The following is a 20,736-nucleotide window of genomic DNA, read 5'->3' as shown; positions in this document are numbered from 1 at the left end:
GGGGATCCTGGTGTGGGGCAGTGAGTGGTGTGGGGAGCAGGGGGTCTCGGTGCAGGTCTGTGGGGCAGTGCAGAGAACAGAGGGCCCTGATGTGGGGCAGTAGGCATTGTGGGGAGCGGAGGCTCCTGGTGCAGGGCAGTGGCCAACGAGGGCTGTGGGGAGCAGGGGCTCCCTGTGCGGGAGGTGTGGGGCGGTAGGGATAAGGGCAATGGGCGTCCCAGTGTGGGGCTGTGATGATGTGGGGCAACAGGTGCTGCAGAAAGTAGGGGCTCCCAGTTGGGCAGTGGGGGGGGGGGTCTGCGTGGGGCTGTGTCAGTGTAGGGTGCAAAGGTCCCAGTTTGGGGCGGTGGGGGGGGTCCCACTGAGAACTGGGATGCAGGGAGCCGGGGGGGGGTCCTGGTGTGGGGCTGCAGGTTTGGAGGTTATGGGGCAGTGGGGGTTCCGTCCCGCCCCCTAGCCGAGAGGGAGGAGGTGGAGGAAGAGGAGGAAGAAGGGGAGGAGCGGGGGTTGCCCCGCCCCGGGCGGCCGAGCCGCGTACCGAGCCGGGACCGGAGCCGCGGAACCCGCCGCGATCGGTCCGTCTGCCCCGGAGCGGGGCGGGGGGGGGGGGGGGCGTCCTATCCCTGTACCCCATTGCCGTCCCTGTCTCCGTTCCTGTCCCCCATCCCCAACCCCTTGCCCGTTCTTGTCCTCGTCCCCATCTCTGTCTCCTTCCCCATACCCCATCCCTATTTCCATCCTTGTTCTCCATCCCTGTCCTTGACCATGACCCACATCTCCCCTCTGCTCCATAAATGAGCAGTTGCCTTCTCAAGCTCATCGTTGGTTTGGGACCACTGCGCCTGTACCACCACTCCAGTGGCTCTTGCACACCCGTCTCAGAAAGGGTGAGTTGAACGTTCCTTATCACAGAATCATGGGATGGTTGGGTTGGAAGGGACCTCAAAGCTTATCAAGGCCTACCCCCTGCCATGGGCAGGGACACCTCCCACTGGATCAGGGGCTCCAAGCCTCATCCAACTTGGCCCTGAACCCCTCCAGGGATGGGGCAGCCACCACTGCTCTGGGCAACCTGTTCCAGGGCCTCCCCACCCTCACAGGAGAACATTTCTCCTTAAGATCTCTTCTCATTCTCTCCTATTTCAGCTCAAAAACATTCCCCTCGTCCTCTTCCTGCCCTTCCTGATCCAGAGTCTCTCCTCAGCTTTCCTGGAGCCCCTTTCAGCACTGGAAGCTGCTTTAAGGTCTCCCTGGAGGCTTCTCCTCTCCAGGCTGAACAACCCCAACTCTCCCAGCCTGTCCTTGGGTGGGATGTGCTCGTCTGTGCGTCACTGGGTTTTGGGTCTTTAGCCTTAGTGATTTTGTTGTCTATTGTGTTTAGAAACAAGGTGACCTCGTTCCTCTGCTGCCCAGCCAGAGAGGGCAATGACAACGCTAACGCACCGAGGACGGCGTGCTGAGGCGGGAAGGAGCTTGAACAAGAAGCCAAGCAGTGAGGAAGATGCAGACAGACGCCTGAATGACGATGATCCTGATGACTCCAAAGATGTCCGCCTCACACTCATGGAGGAGGTGCTGCTTCTGGGGCTGAAGGACAAGGAGGTAAGACAGGCATCTCCAACACTGCACGTGAGGCCGTGGTGCACCTGGAGGTGAGGTTCTCGGTGAGCAGCAGAAGGAATGAGAATCATAGCATAGTTTGTGTTGGAAAGGACCTTAAAGATCATCCAGTTCCAATCCCCTGCCATGGGCAGGGACACCTCACACTGGATTAGGCTGCCCAAGGCCCATCCGATGTGGCCTTGAACACCTCCAGGGATGGGGCAGCCACAACTTCCCTGGGCGATTGTACAAGTTCCTTCAAGTCTTTTTAGACAAAGCCAGCTCAGCAGCAGCCACCACCATCTGCAGGTCACACCGAGCTGTTTGAGTGTGCGAGCGCCGTCCTGGCAGCTCTGCCATGGGACTGGAGGAAGAGGCTGGGGTGGAGAGGTGCCTCGCGGTGTTGTGCGACTGCCATTTGCAGAGCAAAACTGGATTTGCTCTTCACTGAAGTCAAAGTTGTGAGGTGAAAGGAACCTCACCTTGTGCATTGGACTGTTCTCTTCCCTAGTCCCAGGGCACTTCCTTATCCAAATCCACCAGCTGGAACACAAGGACACTAAGCGCTGTTCCCACTGTATTAAAAAATGGATCTGAAAACGGTGGGGGAGGTTTTGGGAGAGGAGGGAAAGGTGGGAGAAGGTGGCTGGACCCGAGGCTGAAAGTAGTGATGGCCAAGGAGGTCAGAGTCATATCTCTGGTTTCAGGCTGGTGATTCCCTCAGACGGACAGGAACGGTGTCATGTGGCTCCAGGATGGGGGAGAGCAGGGCTGGGTGGGAATCTTGTATAGGCCCCATGAAAGGGGCTACAGCTGGGGAGGGGCTGTTCATAACGGCTTGTGGTGATAGGACAAAGGGGAATGGGGATAAACTGGAGAGGGGCAGATTTAGACTGGACATAAGGAAGAATTTCTTCACCATGAGAGTGGAGAGTGCTGGAACATGTTGCCCAGGAAAGTTGTGGCTGTCCCATCCCTGGAGGTATTCAAGGCCAGGCTGGATGGGGCTTGGAGCCCCTGATCCACTGGGAGGTGTCCCTGCCCATGGCAGGGGGTGGGACTGGATGATCTTTAAGGTCCCTTCCAACCCAAACTATTCTATGAATCCAGGTGCTTGTGTCGCCTGTGTGTGCCGCTTTCCTTGACAATGATGGATGAACTCCACAGCTGGTCATTTTCTGGGGTTTGTTCTCCACTGGAAATGGACCCTGGTCAAACTGAATTGGCTTAGGCTTTACTAAGTGGTAGGAATTTCTCAGTTCAGCCTAGAAGAAGACATAGGAAAAGGAGAAGATGCCTTGCATTGAGTTCTCAGAGTTGCTCAGCTCTTTGCTTTGTCTTCTTCAGTGCCTGCATCATCTTGATCGCTCTGGGGGAATCTGGTGCTGCTGTTCCTGTCAGCAGATGGGGAAATCGAGAGCAGGAGAAGCTGAGCAGTCGCTCAAGGTGGTTCTTGGGGTTATAATGGCAGAGGAGAGCCTCAAACACAGGTTTTCCAGCTCCAGGAGCGCTCTTCCAGTGAGCCTGTCTCACACTTCAAGGAAAGGAAATGCTGTGGTTGTCAGAGCTGTGATAGATCATGGAACCATGGAATGGGTTGGGTTGGAAGGGACCTCAAAGCCCATCCAGTCCCACCTCCTGCCATGGGCAGGGACGCCTCCCACTGGCTCAGGGGCTCCAAGCCCCATCCAACCTGGCCTTGAACACCTCCAGGCATGGGACAGCCACCACTGCTCTGGGCAACCTGGGCCAGGGCCTCCCCACAATCGCAGCAAAACATTTCTCCCTAAGATCTCATCTTAATCTCACTCTTTCAGCTCAAAACCGTTACCCTTGTCCTCTCCCTGCCCTCCTTGATCCAGAGCCCCTCCCCAGCTTTCCTGGAGCCCCTTTCAGCACTGGAAGCTGCTCTAAGGTCTCCCTAGAGCCTTCTTTTCTCCAGGGTAGAGAAGATGGGCCACCTTCTTTTCGTGTGCTTCTCCGAGTTGAAATTAAGCCCCTGTGCGTTGCCTGAACATTTTATTCCATGGGGCCCTGCTTCTGCTGGATTGGTCTGAGCTGGTGCCGTGTTTGCCGCAGACCAGCTCTGGCCATGCCTGCTGACGTGGACCACACTCGTGGCTCTGGCTGAGGAGAGCGGTGGGTTGTGTGAGTGACGGAGGCGTAGCTGTCCTGTTCAGTGAACCCAGACAAGATCTTGGACTTGCTCAGCCGGCTGGGAAGTGACAGGAGGGCAGGGCTGGAAAAAGAACATTGCACAAATGATTTTGGATCAAATATTTGAGAGCAGCCTAGGAGCATGGTGGCACGGGCTGCTCCTTCCTGAGCTGCGCGTAGTGTCCTTGGCTTGGTTAATGTATTCCTGAGAATGTTCCTTCAGCCACCAGGAAGTTCAAAGAGTACAGCTGGTATGAAAAACCACTTGTCACACTTTCTCTTTGTTCCCATCCTGTCCTTCCGCATTCCTTCACCTTGGAATTCGGACCCAAGGCCGTGGCCATGAGCTGGGCTCACAGGCCTTAGGTTTTCCCAGCTCTGTTGTTCACTTCTGGTTTGATCATTGCGAAAAAAAACGGATTTCAGCCAAACCCAGTGAGCTTGCCGTGTTGTTTTGTTGTCCGTGGCCATTGGAGATGATCCAAGGGCTGGAGCACCTCCTGTAGGAGGACAGGCTGGGAGAGTTGGGGTTGTTCAGCCTGGAGGAGAGAAGGCTCCATGGAGACCTTAGAGCAGCTTCCAGTGCTGAAAGGGGCTCCAGGAAAGTGGAGGAGGGGCTCTGGATCAGGGAGAGGATGAGCAGGAACGGTTTTGAGCTGCAAGAGGGGAGATTAAGATGAGATCTTGGGGAGAAATGTTTTGCTGTGAGGGTGGGGAGGCCCTGGAACAGGTTGCCCAGAGCAGTGGTGGCTGCCCCATCCCTGGAGGCATTCCAGGCCAGGTTGGATGGGGCTTGGAGCCCCTGATCCAGTGGGAGGTGTCCCTGCCCATGGCAGGGGGTGGAACTGGATGGGCTTTGAGGTCCCTTCCAACTCAACCCGTTCTGTGATTATTCCAAGTGCAAATCTGCCCCTCCAGAAGAATCCAACCACACACCAGCCCAGTGTTTTTCTAACCACTTGTGTTCCAGAGGCTGAAAGTAACCCAGGAGCTCCTGACTTGTTGGATTTCAGACCCTTTCATGTTTTCGAGAGGTAATGTGCCTCCCAGCCCAGCAAAGTGCCACTCGCCGTCACCTCCACACCCTTCTCTGAAGGACTCGTTCCTGAAGGGCACGTGGAAAAAACAATGCGTCTCCTTCCGGGGAAGGAAATCAGCAGGGCAGGGATGAAAGGTGGCTTTGTCTTTCCTCACAAGGAAATGAAGAAAGCAAACAAAGGGTTTCGGTTCTTTTATAGTTCCCTGCTCTCTGCACTCCGAGCAGCCCGGTGTCCAGCTGTGCTGGATAAACAGACAGGGTGGGGATGGGGATTTACCCACATGGTTGGTAAAAGCTTCCACGCCAGAGGGCTGCGAGTCTTCAGCCTTTTTACCTTAGGAAAAGGGGCTTCTTGGCTTGCTTTGTCCGCAATCTTCTGCCTTTTCTCTCCCTCCGGAGGAGAAGAACAAGGAAAAGGGAGTTGGGAACACACCGGAGCATTTGTGCTGCGTTCCCCTGCGAATAAGAACATTGTGACTGTGTCCCACTTGGCTCATCTTGCCCCTCAGCCCATTTTGATCTCCCCATTCCCAGCCTCTTGCTGAGTCCCTGCCTGCTCTCTGCTTGCTCCAGAAGCCTTGGAATGTCGCCCCGCATCCATGCCGTGGTCCTGGGTCTTTGTTCTAATTGAGGGATGAAGATGTTGTGGTTCAGGCCGGAAAAGAGAAGGCTCTGGGGAGACCTTAGAGCAGCTTTCAGTGCTGAAAGGGGCTCCAGGAAAGCTGGGGAGGGGCTCTGGATCAGGGAGGGCAGGAAGAGGACGAGGGGAATGTTTTTGAGCTGAAATAGGAGAGAATGAGAAGAGATCTTAAGGAGAAATGTTTTCTTATGAGGGTGGGGAGGCCCTGGCCCAGGTTGCCCAGAGCAGTGCTGGCTGCCCCATGCCTGGAGGTGTTCAAGGCCAGGTTGGATGGGGCTTGGAGCCCCTGAGCCAGTGGGAAGTGTCCCTGCCCATGGCAGGGGGTAGGACTGGATGGGCTTTGAAGTCCTTTCCAACCCAACCATCCCATGATTCTGTGATTTTTTGATGACCCACAGCTGCTTGTCCAGGCTGCTGGGTAGTTGTGGGTGCAGCAGGAAGGGCACGGCCTGAATTGCTTGGTGTTTACAGGAAGGTTTTTGGGCAAGGAGGGGGGTTGGTTGGGGCTGCTGGAGTTGGCAGCAGTTTTCTCCTTCTGGCCTAGAAGAGAAAGCTGTCAACAAGAGTTGGAAAGGTCGCCTGGATGGGGTGCAGGCAGGCTGGGAGGTTGGGAGGCTCAGCTGAGCTCCCTTTTCCATCCCTCTTCTCCCCTTCCTGTCTCTCTTCTCCCCTTCCTGTCTCTCTTCTCCCCTTCCTGTCTCTCTTCTCCCCTTCCTGTCTCCCTTTTGCCCTCTCCATCTTTCTGCCCTTCCCATCTCTCTTCTCCCCTTCCCAATGTCTCCTCGCCCTTTCCCACCTCTCCCCTCCCCTTTCCGTCTCTCCTCTCCCTTTCCCATCTCTCCTCTCCCCTTCACTTTCCTTCTCCCCTTCCATCTCTCTTCTCCCCTTCTACCTCCCTTTTCCCCTTCCATCTCTCTTCTCCCCATTCTGTCTTTCCCCATCTCATCTCTCATTTCCCCTTTCCATCTTCCTCCCCTTCTCATCTCTCTTTCCCCCCTTCCCATCTCTCCTCTCCCCTTCCCAATCTCATGTTTCTCGCCTTCCACCTCTCTTCTCCCCTTCCCGTCTCTCCCCTTCCCACCCATCCTCTCTCTCCTAGGGCTACACCTCCTTCTGGAATGACTGCATCTCCTCAGGCCTGCGGGGTGGCATCCTCATTGAGCTGGCTCTGCGTGGCCGCATCCGCCTGGAGCCGCTCTCCATCAGGAAGAAGAGGCTGCTGGAGAGGAAGGTGAAGGTGCTACAGGACCTGGAGGTCTCATGGGCTTCGGGGCTCCATCCAGCCCAGCCGAAGCAGCGTCAGCGTTGGGGCCATTCCTTTGGTCTGCCTCCAGCCTTATGCTGTGTTCCTGCTCGGTCCTTCCAGGTGGTCTTGACGTCGGACGTGCCAACTGGTGACGTCTTGCTGGATGAGACCCTTCGACACATCAAGGCTACGGAGTCTTCTGAAACGGTGCAGACCTGGATCGAGCTGCTCACCGGTAGGGCTGGTCAGAGATGCTGTCTCCCGAGCTCCCTCGAGGCCTGTCCTTGCCTCCTGTCCCCTCTCCACACCTCAGCTACCCCAGCTGAGGGGTGACGGGCCAAATGCTGACAGCAGAACTGGGGAAGAACGTTTATCGAAGTCTTTTTTGTTGGGAGCTTGGGGGAAGACTTGGACCTCGTGCCCCATTGCCTCTTTTTTTTCATGTTGAGTCTTCACCAACTCAGGGGTCCAAGGTCTTGGGTAGATGAAGCTTCCCAAAGGGATCTGCCCCAGGCTGCTGTGCCCAGTGGGAGCTTTACCAGATTGGACTGGTGCTGGAGCGCGTATGGAGCTGCTGGAGTGCGTCCAGAGGAGGCCAATGAGGCTGGGAAAGGGTCTGGAGAACAGGGGTTATGAGGAGTGGCTGAGGGCCCTGGGGCTGTTTCTTCTGGAGAAGAGAAGGCTGAGGGGAGGGAGACCTCGTTGCTCTCCACAGCTCCCTAAGAGGAGGTTGCCACGAGATGGGTGCTGGTCTCTTCTCCCAAGTAAGAAGTGGTAGAATGAGAAGAACGGCCTCAAGTTGTGCAAGGGGAGGGTTAGATTGGATATTGGGAGAAGTTCCTTTCCTGACAGAGTGGTGAAGCCCTAGAGAGGTTCAAACCACATACAGATGTAGTGCTTCAGGACATGATTTGGACAACATGGTGGGGTTGGGCTGGCAGCTGGACCGGATGAGCTAAGAGGTCTTTTCCAACCTTAATGATCCATGACTGGTGGGAGAAGCGTGTCAGAAACAGGATAAGGGGAGGAAGAGAGTTACTGCAGCAGGGAGTGGTGTCCATGCCAGCCTAGATGGTCCTGGGCTGGGAGCAGCCTGGGTGTTGGGCTTGGGTGGCAAAGCCGTCACTGCCCCAGCATTGAGAGGGGACTCGTCTCCTTCAGGAGAAACCTGGAACCCCTTCAAGCTGCAGTACCAGCTGAGGAACGTGCGGGAGCGCATCGCCAAGGCGCTGGTGGAGAAGGGCATCCTCACCACGGAGAAGCAGAACTTCCTGCTCTTCGACATGACCACCCACCCCATCAGCAACACCACTGAGAAGCAGCGCTTGGTGAAGAAGCTCCAGGAGAGCATGCTGGAGCGGTGGGTGAATGACCCCCACCGTATGGACCGCAGGACGCTGGCTCTCCTGGTGCTGGCGCACTCCTCGGACGTGCTGGAGAATGTTTTTGCCAGCCTGGCAGACGACAAGTACGATGTGGCCATGAACAGGACCAAGGACCTCCTCGATATGGACCCTGAAGTGGAAGCCACCAAAGCCAGGGGTGCAGAGATGATCTGGGCTGTCCTGGCAGCCTTCAATAAGTCCTAAAAAGCCCCTGAACCCCCCAACAAACCAGGTGGGGGACCTGCGATATTTGGGTGGGGAGTCCCTGCAGCAGCGCGTGGGCTCAGCTCAAAGGACTCGGAGGGTTTCGCTCTGCCCCAGGTGGCATTGGGGGATCCGAGCCCACCACGAGGGCAGGTTTTCCACTCCTCCAAAGGTGGGTGTCTCTGCGGAGGGATGCCAGCGGCTCTTGGCTCCCCTCCCAGCACTCCTTGCTTGTCTGTCCGGCTGCCCCCGGCTCCGTTCACGAGGCAGTGCGGATTCCCCTGTGGAGCAACTGCCAGTGGTGGGGAGCGGGCTAGGGGCTGGCTTGGAGGTGTCCAGTGGCTGGGAGCACCCAGGATTGCAGCGGGCAGAGGGCTGGTTTGCGGGTGCCCAGTAACTGAAGAGACCCCAACCATGGCTGGTGGTGGGGAGCAGGCAGGGGGCTGGTTTTGGGGTGTCTGGTAGCTGGGAGCACCTGGTGGTGGGGACTGGGCAGGAGGCTGGTTTTAGGGGTGTCTGGGAGCACCTGGTGGTGGGGACTGGGCAGGAGGCTGGTTTTGGGGTGTCTGGGAGCACCTGGTGGTGGGGACTGGGCAGGAGGCTGGTTTTGGGGTGTCTGGGAGCACCTGGTAGTGGGGACTGGGCAAGAGGCTGGTTTCGGGGTGTCTGGGAGTGCCTGGTAGTAGGGACTGGGCAGGAGGCTGGTTTTAGGGGTGTCTGGGAGCACCTGGTGGTGCGGACTGGGCAAGAGGCTGGTTTTGGGGTGTCTGGGAGCACCTGGTGGTGCGGACTGGGCAGGAGGCTGATTTCGGGGTGCCTGGGAGCACCTGGTAGTAGGGACTGGGCAGGGGCTGTTTTGGGGGTGTCTAGTGGCTGGGAGCGCCCAGGTTTGGAGCAGGCAGAGGTCTGGTTTGGGGGTGTCTGGGAGCACGTGGTGGTGGGGACTGGGCAGGAGGCTGGTTTGGGGGTGCCTGGGAGCACCCAGAGGTGGGATACAGGCAGGGGCTGGTTTGGGGGTGTCTGGTGTCCGGGACAGCCCAAAGCCCTCAGCACATGCGGAGCCACTCTGTGAAGATGGGGGGCCCTGCCTGCCCCTGCACTCCCTCTCTCTCACTGCTAAAAGGCCAAATTAATCATAGATTTTTATTTCCACCCCGTCTTTAATCTCCTGTTTTCATTTAATGCAGAGCTCAGGGCAATGCCGGCAGCACCGTTCAGCCCTGTTTGGTCACAATTTGGCTGCCAAACACCAGTGTTCGTGTCTTTATTCCCATCCCTCCTCACCCCAAGGAAAGGGAAAAGAGAAGACTCAGGGATTGGAAAGTAAAACAGCTTTAAGGAAATAGTAATAGTGATGATGATAATGATGAAGAAAATATTATTAATAAGAAAATAATAGAATATCTACATATATATGAATTCCCCCCCCCCAATCACCCCTGATGGCTGAGAAGATGGGGAAAGAACTTTATTAGTGGAGTCTGTAGTGATAGGATGAGGAGAGATGGTTTTAAACTGAAAGAGAAGAGGTTTAGACTGGATCTCAGGATCTTTTATGTGTCTGATCCCCCTTATCCTACTTTCTCCCCATCATCTCTTCCCTGGACTGAAAAGCCCGATTCCATTGCCGGGTCCACTTGGGTCATGTTTTCTGTATCTTTACCCCTTCTGTAGCTTTGCCAGAAGTCGCAATGATTTTGGAGCTTGCGCTTCTTGGGATGAAAGAGTTGGGATTGTCCAGTCTGGAGAAGAGAAGGCTCCATGGAGACCTTAGAGCAGCTTCCAGTGCTGAAAGGGGGTCCAGGAAAGCTGGAGAGGGGCTCTGGATCAGGGAGGGCAGGGATGGGATGAGGAGGAACAGTTTTGAGCTGCAAGAGGTGAGATTGAGATGAGATATTGGAAGGAAATGTTTTGCTGTGAGGGTAGGGAGGCCCTGGCCCAGGTTGCCCAGAGCAGTGGTGGCTGCCCCATCCCTGGAGGGGTTCCAGGCCAGGTTGGATGGGGCTTGGAGCCCCTGAGCCAGTGGGAGATGAACCAGAGGTGAGACTGGATGGGCTTTGAGATCCCTTCCAACCCAACCCAACCCAACCCGCTAGTCTATGAGGGGGGCGGGGCCAGGGAGGTGGGGCGGGGCTTTCCCACTGAAGGGGCGTGGTCACCGGGGGAGTGGGCACAAGGTGCTGCTTAGTCCCGCCCTCTCCTCCCTCCTCGCTTCCCATTGGCCAGCGCTTCCCTCAGCCAGCGCGGCTCAGCCCCCTTCTGCCTCCTCCGCGGGCTCTGATTGGTCGCTGATGACGTCACGGCGGCCGCCTCCGCGCTCCCATTGGTCATCGCGCCTGCCCGTCCGGCAGCCGAGGGGGCTGTGGCGGCCATTTTGGAGCGGATCGCGGGGCCGGAGGGAGCACGGAGACTCCACCTCCTCCCCCCCTTACCCCCCCACCCCCGCCATGGCGGCTTCGCTCGATACCGGCGCCCGCGCGGAGGGAACCGGACATGAGAAACAGGTGGGGAGCGCCGGGGCGGCCCAAGCGGCTCCTATTGGGCCGGCCGCGCGTCACTCTTGGAGCGCTGCGCGCCTATTGGCTTCGTACGCCGTGCGGAGAGGAGGGCGGGGGCCCTCATTGGCTGCGGGGCCCTCGGGGGCGGGACTTCCGGTTGGAGGGGAGGGCGGGAATAGAGGGGGGCTTTAGGGGGCGAATTGGGGGATGGGGGGGGGGGGCGAAGGTGGTGAGGGGGCTCCTAGAATGGGAGGGAGCTGAGGGACGGGGGCCACTGGATGTATTGGGGGGTGTCTTAGATTGAGGGGAGATTGGAGGGGGTGAAGGTATGGAGGTGTTCTTAGGGTGGGGGAAAGATGGGGGGCCCTAGAGTGGAGGGAGCTGGGGGTCCTGGGGGGGTATTGGGGCGGACTGAAGGTATTGGGAGGCTCCTACAGTGGAGGAGAGCTGAGGGTCCTGTGGAGGTGACGACTGAAGGTGGGGGGGGGGGGGCTTAGAATTGTGGAGAGCTGACGGTCTTGGAGGTTTTTGGGGGGGGGCTGAAGGTATTGGGGGCGGGATTCTAGGGTGGGTGAGAGCTGGGGGTGTTGAGGGGGTCTGAAGGTATTGTGGGGGTCTTAGAGCGGGGGAGAGCTGGGGGTCCTGGGGGGACAATGACTGAAAGTGTTGGGGGGGAGTGTCTTATGAAAGGGGAGAGCTGGGGTTTTGGGGGGGGTATTGAGGGGAGCTGAAGGTATTAGAGGGGGATCCTAGAGTGGGGGAGAGGTGGGGGGCTTGGAGAAGGGCTGAATATGTGATGAGGGTCCTAGGGTAGGAGAGAGGTGGAGGTCCTGGGGGGGAGTTGAGGTGGGGTCTGAAGATATGGGGGGGGGTTTCCTAAGGTTGGGGAGAGTTGGGGGTCCTGGAGGTGACACGACTGAAGGTATTGGGGGGAGTTGTCTTAGGATGGGGGAGACATGGAGGTGTTGGGGGAGAGAAGGGCTGAAGGTATGGGGGGGTCCTGGGGTGGGGGAGAGCTGGAGGTCCTGGACAGGGTTGGGGGGGTGGGCTGAAGGTGTGTGTGGGGGAGCTGGGGGTCCTGGGAGGAGCATTGGCGGAGGGAGACTGAAGGTATTGGCGGGGTTTCGGGAGGTGACAGGACTGAAGTTGTTGGTAGGACTCCTAGAGGGAGAGGGAGCTGGTGGTCCTAGGGGAGAGCAACCAAAGGTATTGGAGTGAAGGGTGTCTTAGGATAGGGGAGAGCTGGGAAGGTGGTATTGGGGGGGGGCTGAAGGTATTGGGGGGGGCTTCTAGAGTGGGGGAGAACTGGGGGTCCTGGGGGGTTCTAGTGAAGGTGTTGGGGGAGGTGGGTCTTAGGATGGGGTAGAGCTTGGGGTCGTGGGGCTTATTAAGGGGGGCTGAAGGTATTGGGGGGGAGTCCTAGGGTGGAGGAGAGCTGGAGATCCAGGGGGGGATACTGAAGGTATTGAAGGGGGTGTCTTAGGATGGGAGAGAGCTGTGGGTCCTGCTGGGGGGGAACTGAAGGTATGAGGGGGATCCTAAGGTGGGGGAGAAGTGGAGGTCCTGGGGGGGGGGTGTTGGCAGGGAGCCTGGATGTATTAGGGTGTCCTAGGGTGGGAGAGAGCTAGGAGGCATTGAGGGGGCCAGAGGGTATTGGGGGTGCTTTAGAGTGGAGGAGATCTGGGGGGCATGACTGAAAGTATTGGGGGGTTCTTAGAGTGGAAGAGAGCTGGGGGGAGACCTGGTGGGGGGCGAGTCTTGAGGGTATTGGGCTGGGGGGGAGCTGGAGGTTCTGGAGAGGGAGTCCTGGATCAGGGGGAACTAGGGACCCTGGGATTGGGGATCCTAGGATGTGGGATCCTGCAAGTGTGTGTGTGTGAATCCTGGGATGGGGGCGAGCTGGGGGTCCTTGGGGAGAGGGAGCTGCATGTCTGGAGGGAGCCGGAGGGGGTACTTGGGAGTTGGAGTGTCCTGGGATGAGAGGAGATGGGGGTGTTGGGTTTCTGGGGGGGGGGGGGCGGTTCTTGGGATGGGGGTGTTGGAGTGGGGGGTCCTGGGACTAGGTGAGATCTGGGGGCACTGGGGTGGGAGGCCCTGGGATGGCTGGTTGCTGGGGGGGCACTTCTCCCCACTGCAGGGTTGGGGGGCCCCATCTGCCCCAGCAGCGGCGGAGGGAGGCCCTGTCAGTTCAGGCCTGTGCTGGAGCCTCTCAGTTCCCCCCTCATCGGTGCCAAGTGGAGGAGCACAGGCTGTGGCCTCTTGGCTGTCCTCGTGGAGCAGAGCTGCCTGGGGGCATTGGGGTGACCTGATTGGTGTCAAATGGCCGGGCTGGGCTGGACCCACTTTGGGGCAGTGGGTGCTGCTATGGGGGGCCCTAGTGAGGGTGCCAGGACGTACTGGCTGTGGGCGAGCAGCAGGGTGCTGTGGCTTGCCCAGTGCAGGTTAGGATGGGACTTTGGTGTTCGCAGCCGGGCAGGGAGGAAGGAGCCTCAGAGACCAAGAGAGCGAGATGAAATGGTGGAAGGGCCATGGGGGACAGAGCTTTGACTTCTGCTACCAAGCTCCTCTGCGTTCCATCGGATGTTGGGGCTTGTGGGGCGCCTGGCACTGTGACCGGGCCAAGTGGTGTGTGCTGGCCATAGCTCTTATTTCTGGAACTGTCATTGAGATGGTTAAGAAGAATCAGGCTCCTTTGGTCATGTGTGGGCAAAGCCCTGCAGCAGCTGAAGATCGTGACGAGACTCTTGGCACCTTCCCCCACCTTCACTCCCCTGGGGACCCCCACAAATGGAGGCGTGAGGAGGAGCCTGCACGGTTGGGGATCTGAATGGGATGTGGCGAGTCTGCTCTCCAATTCTCCCTGTTGTGACTGTCAGGAGCTGACAGTAAGTTGGGTTTCATAGAAACGTAGAATAGTTTGGGTAGGAAGGGGCCTTAAAGATCATCTAATTCCAACCCCTCTGTGATGGGCAGGGAAATCCCACTAGATCAGGCTGCCCAAAGGTTTGCTTTGTCCTTTTGAGAATGCAGCTGAGGAACCATTTCATGGTGGGCTTTGCAGGGAGCTGGGCCCCGGGGTGGTGGCCACGCTGCAAAGAGCTACTCCCCAGCTCAGGGATGGTGGAAACACCCAGGGCTTGTGGGCTCCAGCTCTGCTGTTGGCAACCAGGGAAGGGGAGGGATGGGATAGGATAGGATAGGATAGGATAGGATAGGATAGGATAGGATAGGATAGGATAGGATAGGATAGGATAGAATAGAATAGGATAGAATAGAATAGAATAGAATAGAATAGAATAGAATAGAATAGAATAGAATAGAATAGAATAGAATAGAATAGAATAGAATAATGGAGTGGTTTGGGGTTGGAAGGGATCTCAAAGCCCATCTGGTTCCACCCCCTGCCATGGCAGGGATATCTCCCATTGGATGAAGGACTCCAAGCCCCATCCAACCTGGCCTGGAATGCCTCCAGGGATGGGGCAGCCACCACTGCTCTGGGCAACCTGTTCCAGGGCCTCCCCACCCTCACTGCAAAACATTTCTCCCCAAGATCTCATCTCAATCTCCCCTCTTTTGGCTTAAAACCAGTCCCCCTCATCCTCTCCCTGCCCTCCCTGATCCAGAGTCCCTCCCCAGCTTTCCTGGGGCCCCTTTCAGCACTGGAAGCTGCTCTAAGGTCTTCTCCACGCTCAACAACCCCAACTCTCCCAGCCTGTCCTCGTACAGGAGATTCTCCAGCCTTCACATCACCCCCGTGGCCTCCTCTGGGCTCGCTCCAACAGCTCCATGTCCTTCCTGTGCTCAGGATTCCAGAGCTGGACACAGGGCTCCGAGTGAGGTCTCACCAGAGCAGAGCAGAGCAGAGGGGCAGAGTCCCCTCCCAGCAGTCGAAGGCAAAGCGTGTCCCTTTAATGCCACCAGGCTGCGCTGCAGTGCCTCATCCTTGGGGAGCCTTCACCCTGCCAACTTGCTGCTTCATGGATGAGGCAGAGTCTCGTGGTGGCAATGTTCTGCTGTGCTTGTTGCGTTGGAGTGTCCGAGAGCCGAGAGCAGTTCAGGGCTTCAGCACTGAGGAGCTAGAGCATGTCTTGAGAAGGGAATGGAGGTGGGAATGGGCTGGAGCCCAGGGCTTGCGGAGTGGCTGAGGGCCCTGGAGCTGCTTAGTCTGGAGAAGAGGAGGCTGAGGAGAGACCTCAGGGAAGGGAGGTTGGAGTGAGGTGCGTGCTGGGCTCTGCTCCCAAGGAACAAGTGATGGGATGTGAGGAAATGGCTTCAATTTTCGCCAGGGGACATTTAGATTGGATATTGGGAACAATTTCTTTACTGAAAGGATTGTCGGGCACTGGCAGGGGCTGCGTTGGGCAATGGTGGAGTCCCCATCCCTGGGGGGGGTTTAGAAGCCAGGTGGATGAGATTCTCAGAGATGGTTCAGTGGTGGACAGGGACAATTGGACTCAATCTCAAAGCTCTTTTCCAACCAAATATTCTGCGATTCCTGATAAACTGGTTTTGGAGCAGAAGGGTTTCTTCCATCTCGGCTGTACTGCAATGCTGACCCTCTGATCCCTGCATCCCTTTGTGCTGGGTAGCATGAGACTGATGGTTGTTGATGCCACTCTGACCTGTCGCTGGTAAGGGGAAGACGCTGGTCCAGCAGGGATTTACAGTGACGTTTTAAGCCTGGTTTGCAAAGCCACATGTCAGCAGGAGCCCCTGCAGTGGCTCCCTTGTGGGCAGGATGTAAGGAGAGGGGCTCTGCCTGTTGCCACTGGTACTGGAGGTAAAAGCTGTTTCTGGCAGGGAAGGCGTTTGTCCGGTTCTCCGAGTTTCCCAGGGACCACACCTTGTTCAGCAAACCAAGCGCTGGGCTTTGGCCGCACTGCTGAATATTGTGTTCTCTGTGTGTTTCTCTGTAGGACTGAAGGATTTTCCACCTCTTTCTCTGTTTTTCAGGACACGCAAGAGAAGGAAACGGTCACCCCTGAGAGAGCAGAAGAAGTGAAACTGAAGGCCAAATACCCCAACCTAGGCCAGAAGCCCGGAGGCTCCGACTTCCTCATGAAGAGGCTGCAGAAAGGGGTATTTATTTCTCAGCCAGGACTTGTTGGTGTCCTCCATCTATGGCACAGGCAGCCAAGCTCCAACCAGGCCAGAGGAAACCACACCAAAATTTCCCAGGCAAAAAAGTCTGTTGAGCCCATGGGCCAGGCAGATTTATGGTGAAAGAGGGGAGATTGAGATGAGATCTTGGGGAGAAATGTTTTGCAGTGAGGGTGGGGAGGCCCTGGAACAGGTTGCCCACAGCAGTGGTGGCTGCTCCATCCCTGGACTTGTTGAAGGCCAGGTTGGATGAGGCTTGGAGCCCCTGAGCCAGTGGGAGGTGTCCCTGCCCATGGCAGGGGGTGGGACTGGATGGGCTTTGAGGTCCCTTCCAACTCAAACCATTCCCTGATTCTGTGATGTGGCACTCAGTGGGGCACAAGCCCGAAGCTATGAGTGCTGCTGTGGTGAAGCAAGAAGGGCTTTTGCCGACTCAGAACCCAAACCATACTGCCTCACTGGTGGCTTTGCCACCAGTGTATCTCCCACAGTGATGGGAGATATCTTTGGTGTATCTCCCACAGTGGTGGATCCCACCCTGTTCTTTGCACTTTGGCCCAGAACCTGTGATCTAGAGGAGAAACAAGTGCATAAATCCACCCCTGCCTGCTGCTCCGTGGGCCACTGAGGTGCTGTGGGACTGAGTTTTTCTCCGATCTGCTCTTTGCCTGGGTCCTGAGCTGGTGCTGGGGGGCACTGAGAGTGCCAGGGAGTCAGCTGGCTGCATTACCATTGCTAGTGCAAAAAGCCCACCCTCTGACTGCTTCCTGGAAACATAATTAAATCCCTCTCCGAGAGCCATCTGTAGCTGCTTGGGTTGTCACCGCTGGGTCTCCTCCTTGTGGAGACTGGTGCGGAAACCAGGAATCCCTCTGGAGCTGCTGGCAGCCAGTGGCCACGCACCTTCTCCAGCTCTGATGCACCGTGTCTCTGTGTCAGGTTTGGTTTTGTCCTGATGCTGTCTCCTCTGCCTGAGCAGCCCTACGCTCGCTCGCTGCTGGTGGGATCACTGGGACCATTTTAGGTCCCGGCTCCTAATGCAGGCATGGAAAGGAGGGTGGTTTCATGGCTTGGCGCTGGCGCTGGGAAGGGACTGGGCTCATCGGGGCAGAGCTGGGCTCTTCAGACCTCCTTGTGCCCAGCGAAGCCCTGTTTGTAGTACAGACGTGAGCTCTGCTTTGGAGTTCAGCCTTTCTGACCCCGCTGGAGAGGTGAAGCAGCACAGAGTCCTGCAGGTCTGTGAGTGATAAGATAGCAGCATGCCCTTGGAACCCTGAGGTGGTGGTGCTGTGTCCTCCAGCCCTATCTTTGAAGTCATTTTCCTGCATTGTTCTGGCCGTTGGGAGCCTAAATGATCCAGTGAAGACCTTAGCATTGGCCAAGCTGTGCTTCCTGGGGAGAAAATCCTGCCTCTGTTCACCAAACCAGAATAAACGGTGTCAGAAAATGTCCCTTGCTTTGCTACCGTGGCTGTGCCTGCATGCGGCAAACTGGGCAGCTCCGGAGTGGGACCAAACCCTTGTCACACTGAACTTGGTGCAAGGGCAGAGCAGGACAGACCTGGTCTTTATCCAGTGAGTGCCACACCAAGCAGCCAAAGTTCTCAGCAGACGCCCAGAGGTGGGGGATGGAATTCAGTAAAGCCTTTGACACCGTTTCCCACAGCATTCTGCTTGAGAAACCAGTTGCCCATGGCCCTTACAGGTGAACTTTCTCCTAGGTAAAAATACTGTGTGGATGGCCAGGTCAACAGAGCGGTGATAAATAGAGATAAATCCAGTTGGAGACCGGTCACGAGCGGTGTGCCCAGGGCTCTGTTTTGGGGCCAGTTCTGTTAAACGTCTTTATCCATGATCTGGATGAAAGAATTGAGTGCAGCCTCGGTCAGTTTGCAGATGACACTAAGCTGGGTGGCATTGTTGAGCTGCTGGAGGGCAGAAAGGTTCTGCAGAGGGATGTAGACAGGCAGGAGTGATGGCCAAGGCCAATGAGATGAGGTTCAATGTGGCTCAGTGCTGTGTCCTGCGCTTGGGTCACAACAATCCCGTGTAGCTATAGGCTTTGGGAAGAGCGGCTGGAAAGCTGCCTGGTGGAAAAGGCCCTGGGGATGCTGGGTGACAGTGGTCGAACGTGAGCCAGCAGTGGCCCAGTTGGCCACGAAGGCCACCAACATCCCGGCTTGTGTCAGCCATGGGCTGGCCAGCAGGAGGAGGGATGGGATTGTACCCTTATATTTGGCACTGGTGAAGCCACACCTCGAATCCTGGGTTCAGTTTTGGGCTCCTTGCACAAAGAAAGACCTTGAGGAGCTGGAGTGCATCTGCAGAAAGGAATGGAGCTGGGGAAGGGTCTGGAGAACAGGGGTTGTGAGAGCAGCTGAGGGCCCTAGGGCTGTTTAGTCTGGAGAAGAGGAGGATGAGGGGAGACCTCATTGCTCTCCACAGCTCCCAGAAAGGAGGTGGGAGCCAGGAAGGTGCTGGTCTTTTCTCCCAAGGAACAAGGGATGAGAGGAAATGGCCTCAAGTTTCACCAGGCGAGATTGAGATTGGATATGAGGGAAACTTCCTTTACTGAGAGAGTGATGAACCCCTGGCAGAGGCTGCCCAGGGCAGCGGGGAAGTCCCCATCTCTGGAGGGGTTCAAAATCCATGTAGACATGGGACATGGTTTGGTCAGCATGGTGGGATTGGACTGGATGATCTTGGAGTTCGAATCCAACCTTAATGATCCCATGATTCTCTCTGTCTCTGCTGTGTCCCTACACTCCTGCAAATGAAAGTAACCCAAACTCCTCTCTCTTCCAGCAAAAATACTTTGATTCTGGTGACTACAACATGGCCAAGGCAAAGATGAAGAACAAGCAGTTGCCGAGCGCGGGGCCAGACAAGAACCTGGTGACAGGAGACCACATACCCACACCGCAGGACCTCCCGCAGAGGAAATCCTCGCTTGTCACCAGCAAGCTGGCAGGGTAACCTGCATTCACCAGATGTTTTTTTTTCCCTTGTTTTCTTTTTCCTTTCGGCTAAACGGATTGAACTTCACTGTACCATAGAGATGGAAGCACCAGAATTCACATAGTTATTTGAGTATTTACAGCGAACATGCTCCAAAACCGAGAAGGCAGGCAAGAGGTGTCGGTAGCCTGGGATGCAGAGGCAGATTGGCTTGGGCTATTCCTTTTAGCGAGTCGGCAGCGACCTTAACTTTCATGCTGTTTGAAACCATCCTTGCTTGCAGAGCCACTGAAGCGCTGCTGGGATTGTTGAGAAGCAAGCTTGGAGGAGTCTCTTGGCAGCAGCGAGGAGAGCTCAGGGCTGTGGCAGGTTGCTTTTCAAACGTAGAGGAAGAACTGGCTGAACCAAATGTGTGATGTGTGCTCTGGAGGTTTAGTTAGGTGTGTGCGTTAGAGCTTCTAAGCTAAGAAATTAGCTGGTATGCAAAAGATGACGTGGCCGTGCTGCTGGGCTGAGCTGCCTGGGGTCTGTCCCCTGCTCCTACAAAGCATCGGAGCTCACAGGAGGGAACAACTTGTCCATTGGCTGCAGGAGAGGGGCCGGGCAGCGTTCGAAATGCTTTTCAGGGCTTGGAGCTGCAACAAGGAGGTGGCGGGTAGTGGCCCACAGCAGCCCCATCCCAGCATAGCTGTGACTGAGGGACCCAGTGTGATGCTTGCAGGTGCCCCAGAGCGTTTGGGGATGGTTTCTCTCTCCGATCAGCTTTGGGCTGCGAGGTGGCTGCTCTCCTGGCTGCCAGGAGGGTGGCAGGAGAGGGTGAGTTGGATCCCACCAGCAGTGAGACGCTTGGCCAGCAGCAGCGCGTGGCCAGGCAGGCAGAGCCCAGTCTGGACACCTGCAGCCCCTGCCTGATGCCCCGACTTTGGTTCTTGCAATGTGAGGACCGACAGCAGCCAAGGAGATGGATGTGAGATGTTGATCTCTGGAGCGGGAGAGGCAAGACTGGGAATAACCACCCTGGAAGGGAAAAAAACTCCAGAGACCGACATTGTGGAGAGTAGGAAGAGAGGAGTGCAGAGGCAAACCGGTGCTGACAGCATCAGGCACCTCAAGCTTGCTTTTCTTTTTTTTTTTAAATCCCTTTTTTTCCTTCTTGCCTTTTCTTTGTTCTAATACTGGAAAATAAAACAAACCCAAAGCACGCACACGCTGTGCGCTTCTCAGGCAGTGGAGATGAAACAGCCTCCCATCCAGTGCAGGGAAGGTCTTGGTGTGCCTAGGCCAGGGCAGCGCTCGTCCTGCCTGGCTGGGAAGGCGTAGGGGCAAAGGAAGCCGAGCAGATGACATCATCATCTTTTCTTTTTTGTTTTTTTCTTTTTCTTTTTGTTTCGTTTTTTAAGGGATTCCCATCAGGTCAGGAAAAGCCAGGGCAGGGAGGTGATGAGGGATGCTCTGCATGGGCACGGCTTTCCATCCGTGCGTGTTCCTGGCTGGTTGACTCCAGCTTTCCCAAGAACCTATTCCACTCATTGTGCTTTCCTGGGATGAGGAATGCCGTCTTGCTTCCCAGGAGAGTTGTTTGCCAAGGCTGTTCTGGAATGCTTGCGCTTGCCTTTGAGTCGTGTAGAGCAAGCCAGCCCCAGCTCTGCTCCTCAGGGTGCTGGGAGCAGCGGTTCCATCGCCAGCCCTGGCCACAGAGGTTGATTTTCTCCTTGGGGGAGTGGGCAAGGAGCGTAGCAGGAGTAAAGGCTCTGCAGGCCCCTCGCTTCCGGCTCTGTCGCTTCTCCAGACCTGGTGTGATGTGGCAGTGGCTGTGCAGCCTCCTCGGATGTTCTGCTGTCTGTCCCAGCCGTGTTGTAAATAGATATGAATCATTATATATAAAAATATATCTAATTTTTTACA

The 20,736-nt window shown here is 56.6% G+C and overlaps 2 protein-coding genes across 5 annotated transcripts; both read left to right on the top strand.

Annotated features, from left to right (window-relative positions):
- Positions 1–471: 471 nt before the first annotated feature.
- On the top strand, positions 472–9,425 carry GOLPH3L (golgi phosphoprotein 3 like). 3 transcript variants are annotated; one of them, XM_054051092.1, is made up of 6 exons: positions 472–575; positions 803–887; positions 1,382–1,602; positions 6,538–6,675; positions 6,805–6,919; positions 7,846–9,425. In XM_054051092.1, exons 3-6 carry the CDS (start codon positions 1,426–1,428, stop codon positions 8,271–8,273), a joined length of 858 nt encoding a protein of 285 aa, XP_053907067.1. In that variant the 5' UTR covers positions 472–575; positions 803–887; positions 1,382–1,425; the 3' UTR covers positions 8,274–9,425. The 3 variants fall into 3 exon arrangements, with proteins under 3 accessions (XP_053907067.1, XP_053907068.1, XP_053907066.1); XM_054051093.1 differs by lacking the exon at positions 472–575 and having other exon boundaries at positions 612–887; positions 6,538–6,669; XM_054051091.1 differs by lacking the exon at positions 472–575 and having other exon boundaries at positions 612–887.
- A 1,206-nt stretch (positions 9,426–10,631) lies between these two features.
- ENSA (endosulfine alpha) lies at positions 10,632–20,736 on the top strand. Of its 2 annotated transcripts, none has more exons than XM_054050670.1 (3): positions 10,632–10,777; positions 15,728–15,853; positions 18,679–20,736. In XM_054050670.1, exons 1-3 carry the CDS (start codon positions 10,721–10,723, stop codon positions 18,847–18,849), a joined length of 354 nt encoding a protein of 117 aa, XP_053906645.1. In that variant the 5' UTR covers positions 10,632–10,720; the 3' UTR covers positions 18,850–20,736. The 2 variants fall into 2 exon arrangements, with proteins under 2 accessions (XP_053906645.1, XP_053906646.1); XM_054050671.1 differs by lacking the exon at positions 10,632–10,777 and adding an exon at positions 14,859–14,879.

Source organism: Cuculus canorus, chromosome 28 (assembly GCF_017976375.1).
Source record: "Cuculus canorus isolate bCucCan1 chromosome 28, bCucCan1.pri, whole genome shotgun sequence".
Taxonomy (NCBI): Eukaryota; Metazoa; Chordata; class Aves; order Cuculiformes; family Cuculidae; genus Cuculus; species Cuculus canorus.
Note: the sequence above shows the minus strand (reverse complement) of the source record. Positions and strands in the feature narration are given on the sequence as shown.

Bases quoted from the DNA above. Each gene is read 5' to 3' on its own strand.
- GOLPH3L (XM_054051092.1), top strand. From the start codon at position 1,426: ATGACAACGCTAACGCACCGAGGACGGCGTGCTGAGGCGGGAAGGAGC. The intron at 1,603-6,537 runs GTAAGACAGGCA...TCTCTCTCCTAG, and splicing joins TGGGGCTGAAGGACAAGGAG to GGCTACACCTCCTTCTGGAA. The intron at 6,920-7,845 runs GTAGGGCTGGTC...CGTCTCCTTCAG, and splicing joins CTGGATCGAGCTGCTCACCG to GAGAAACCTGGAACCCCTTC.
- ENSA (XM_054050670.1), top strand. From the start codon at position 10,721: ATGGCGGCTTCGCTCGATACCGGCGCCCGCGCGGAGGGAACCGGACAT. The intron at 10,778-15,727 runs GTGGGGAGCGCC...TCTGTTTTTCAG, and splicing joins GAACCGGACATGAGAAACAG to GACACGCAAGAGAAGGAAAC. The intron at 15,854-18,678 runs GTATTTATTTCT...TCTCTCTTCCAG, and splicing joins TGAAGAGGCTGCAGAAAGGG to CAAAAATACTTTGATTCTGG.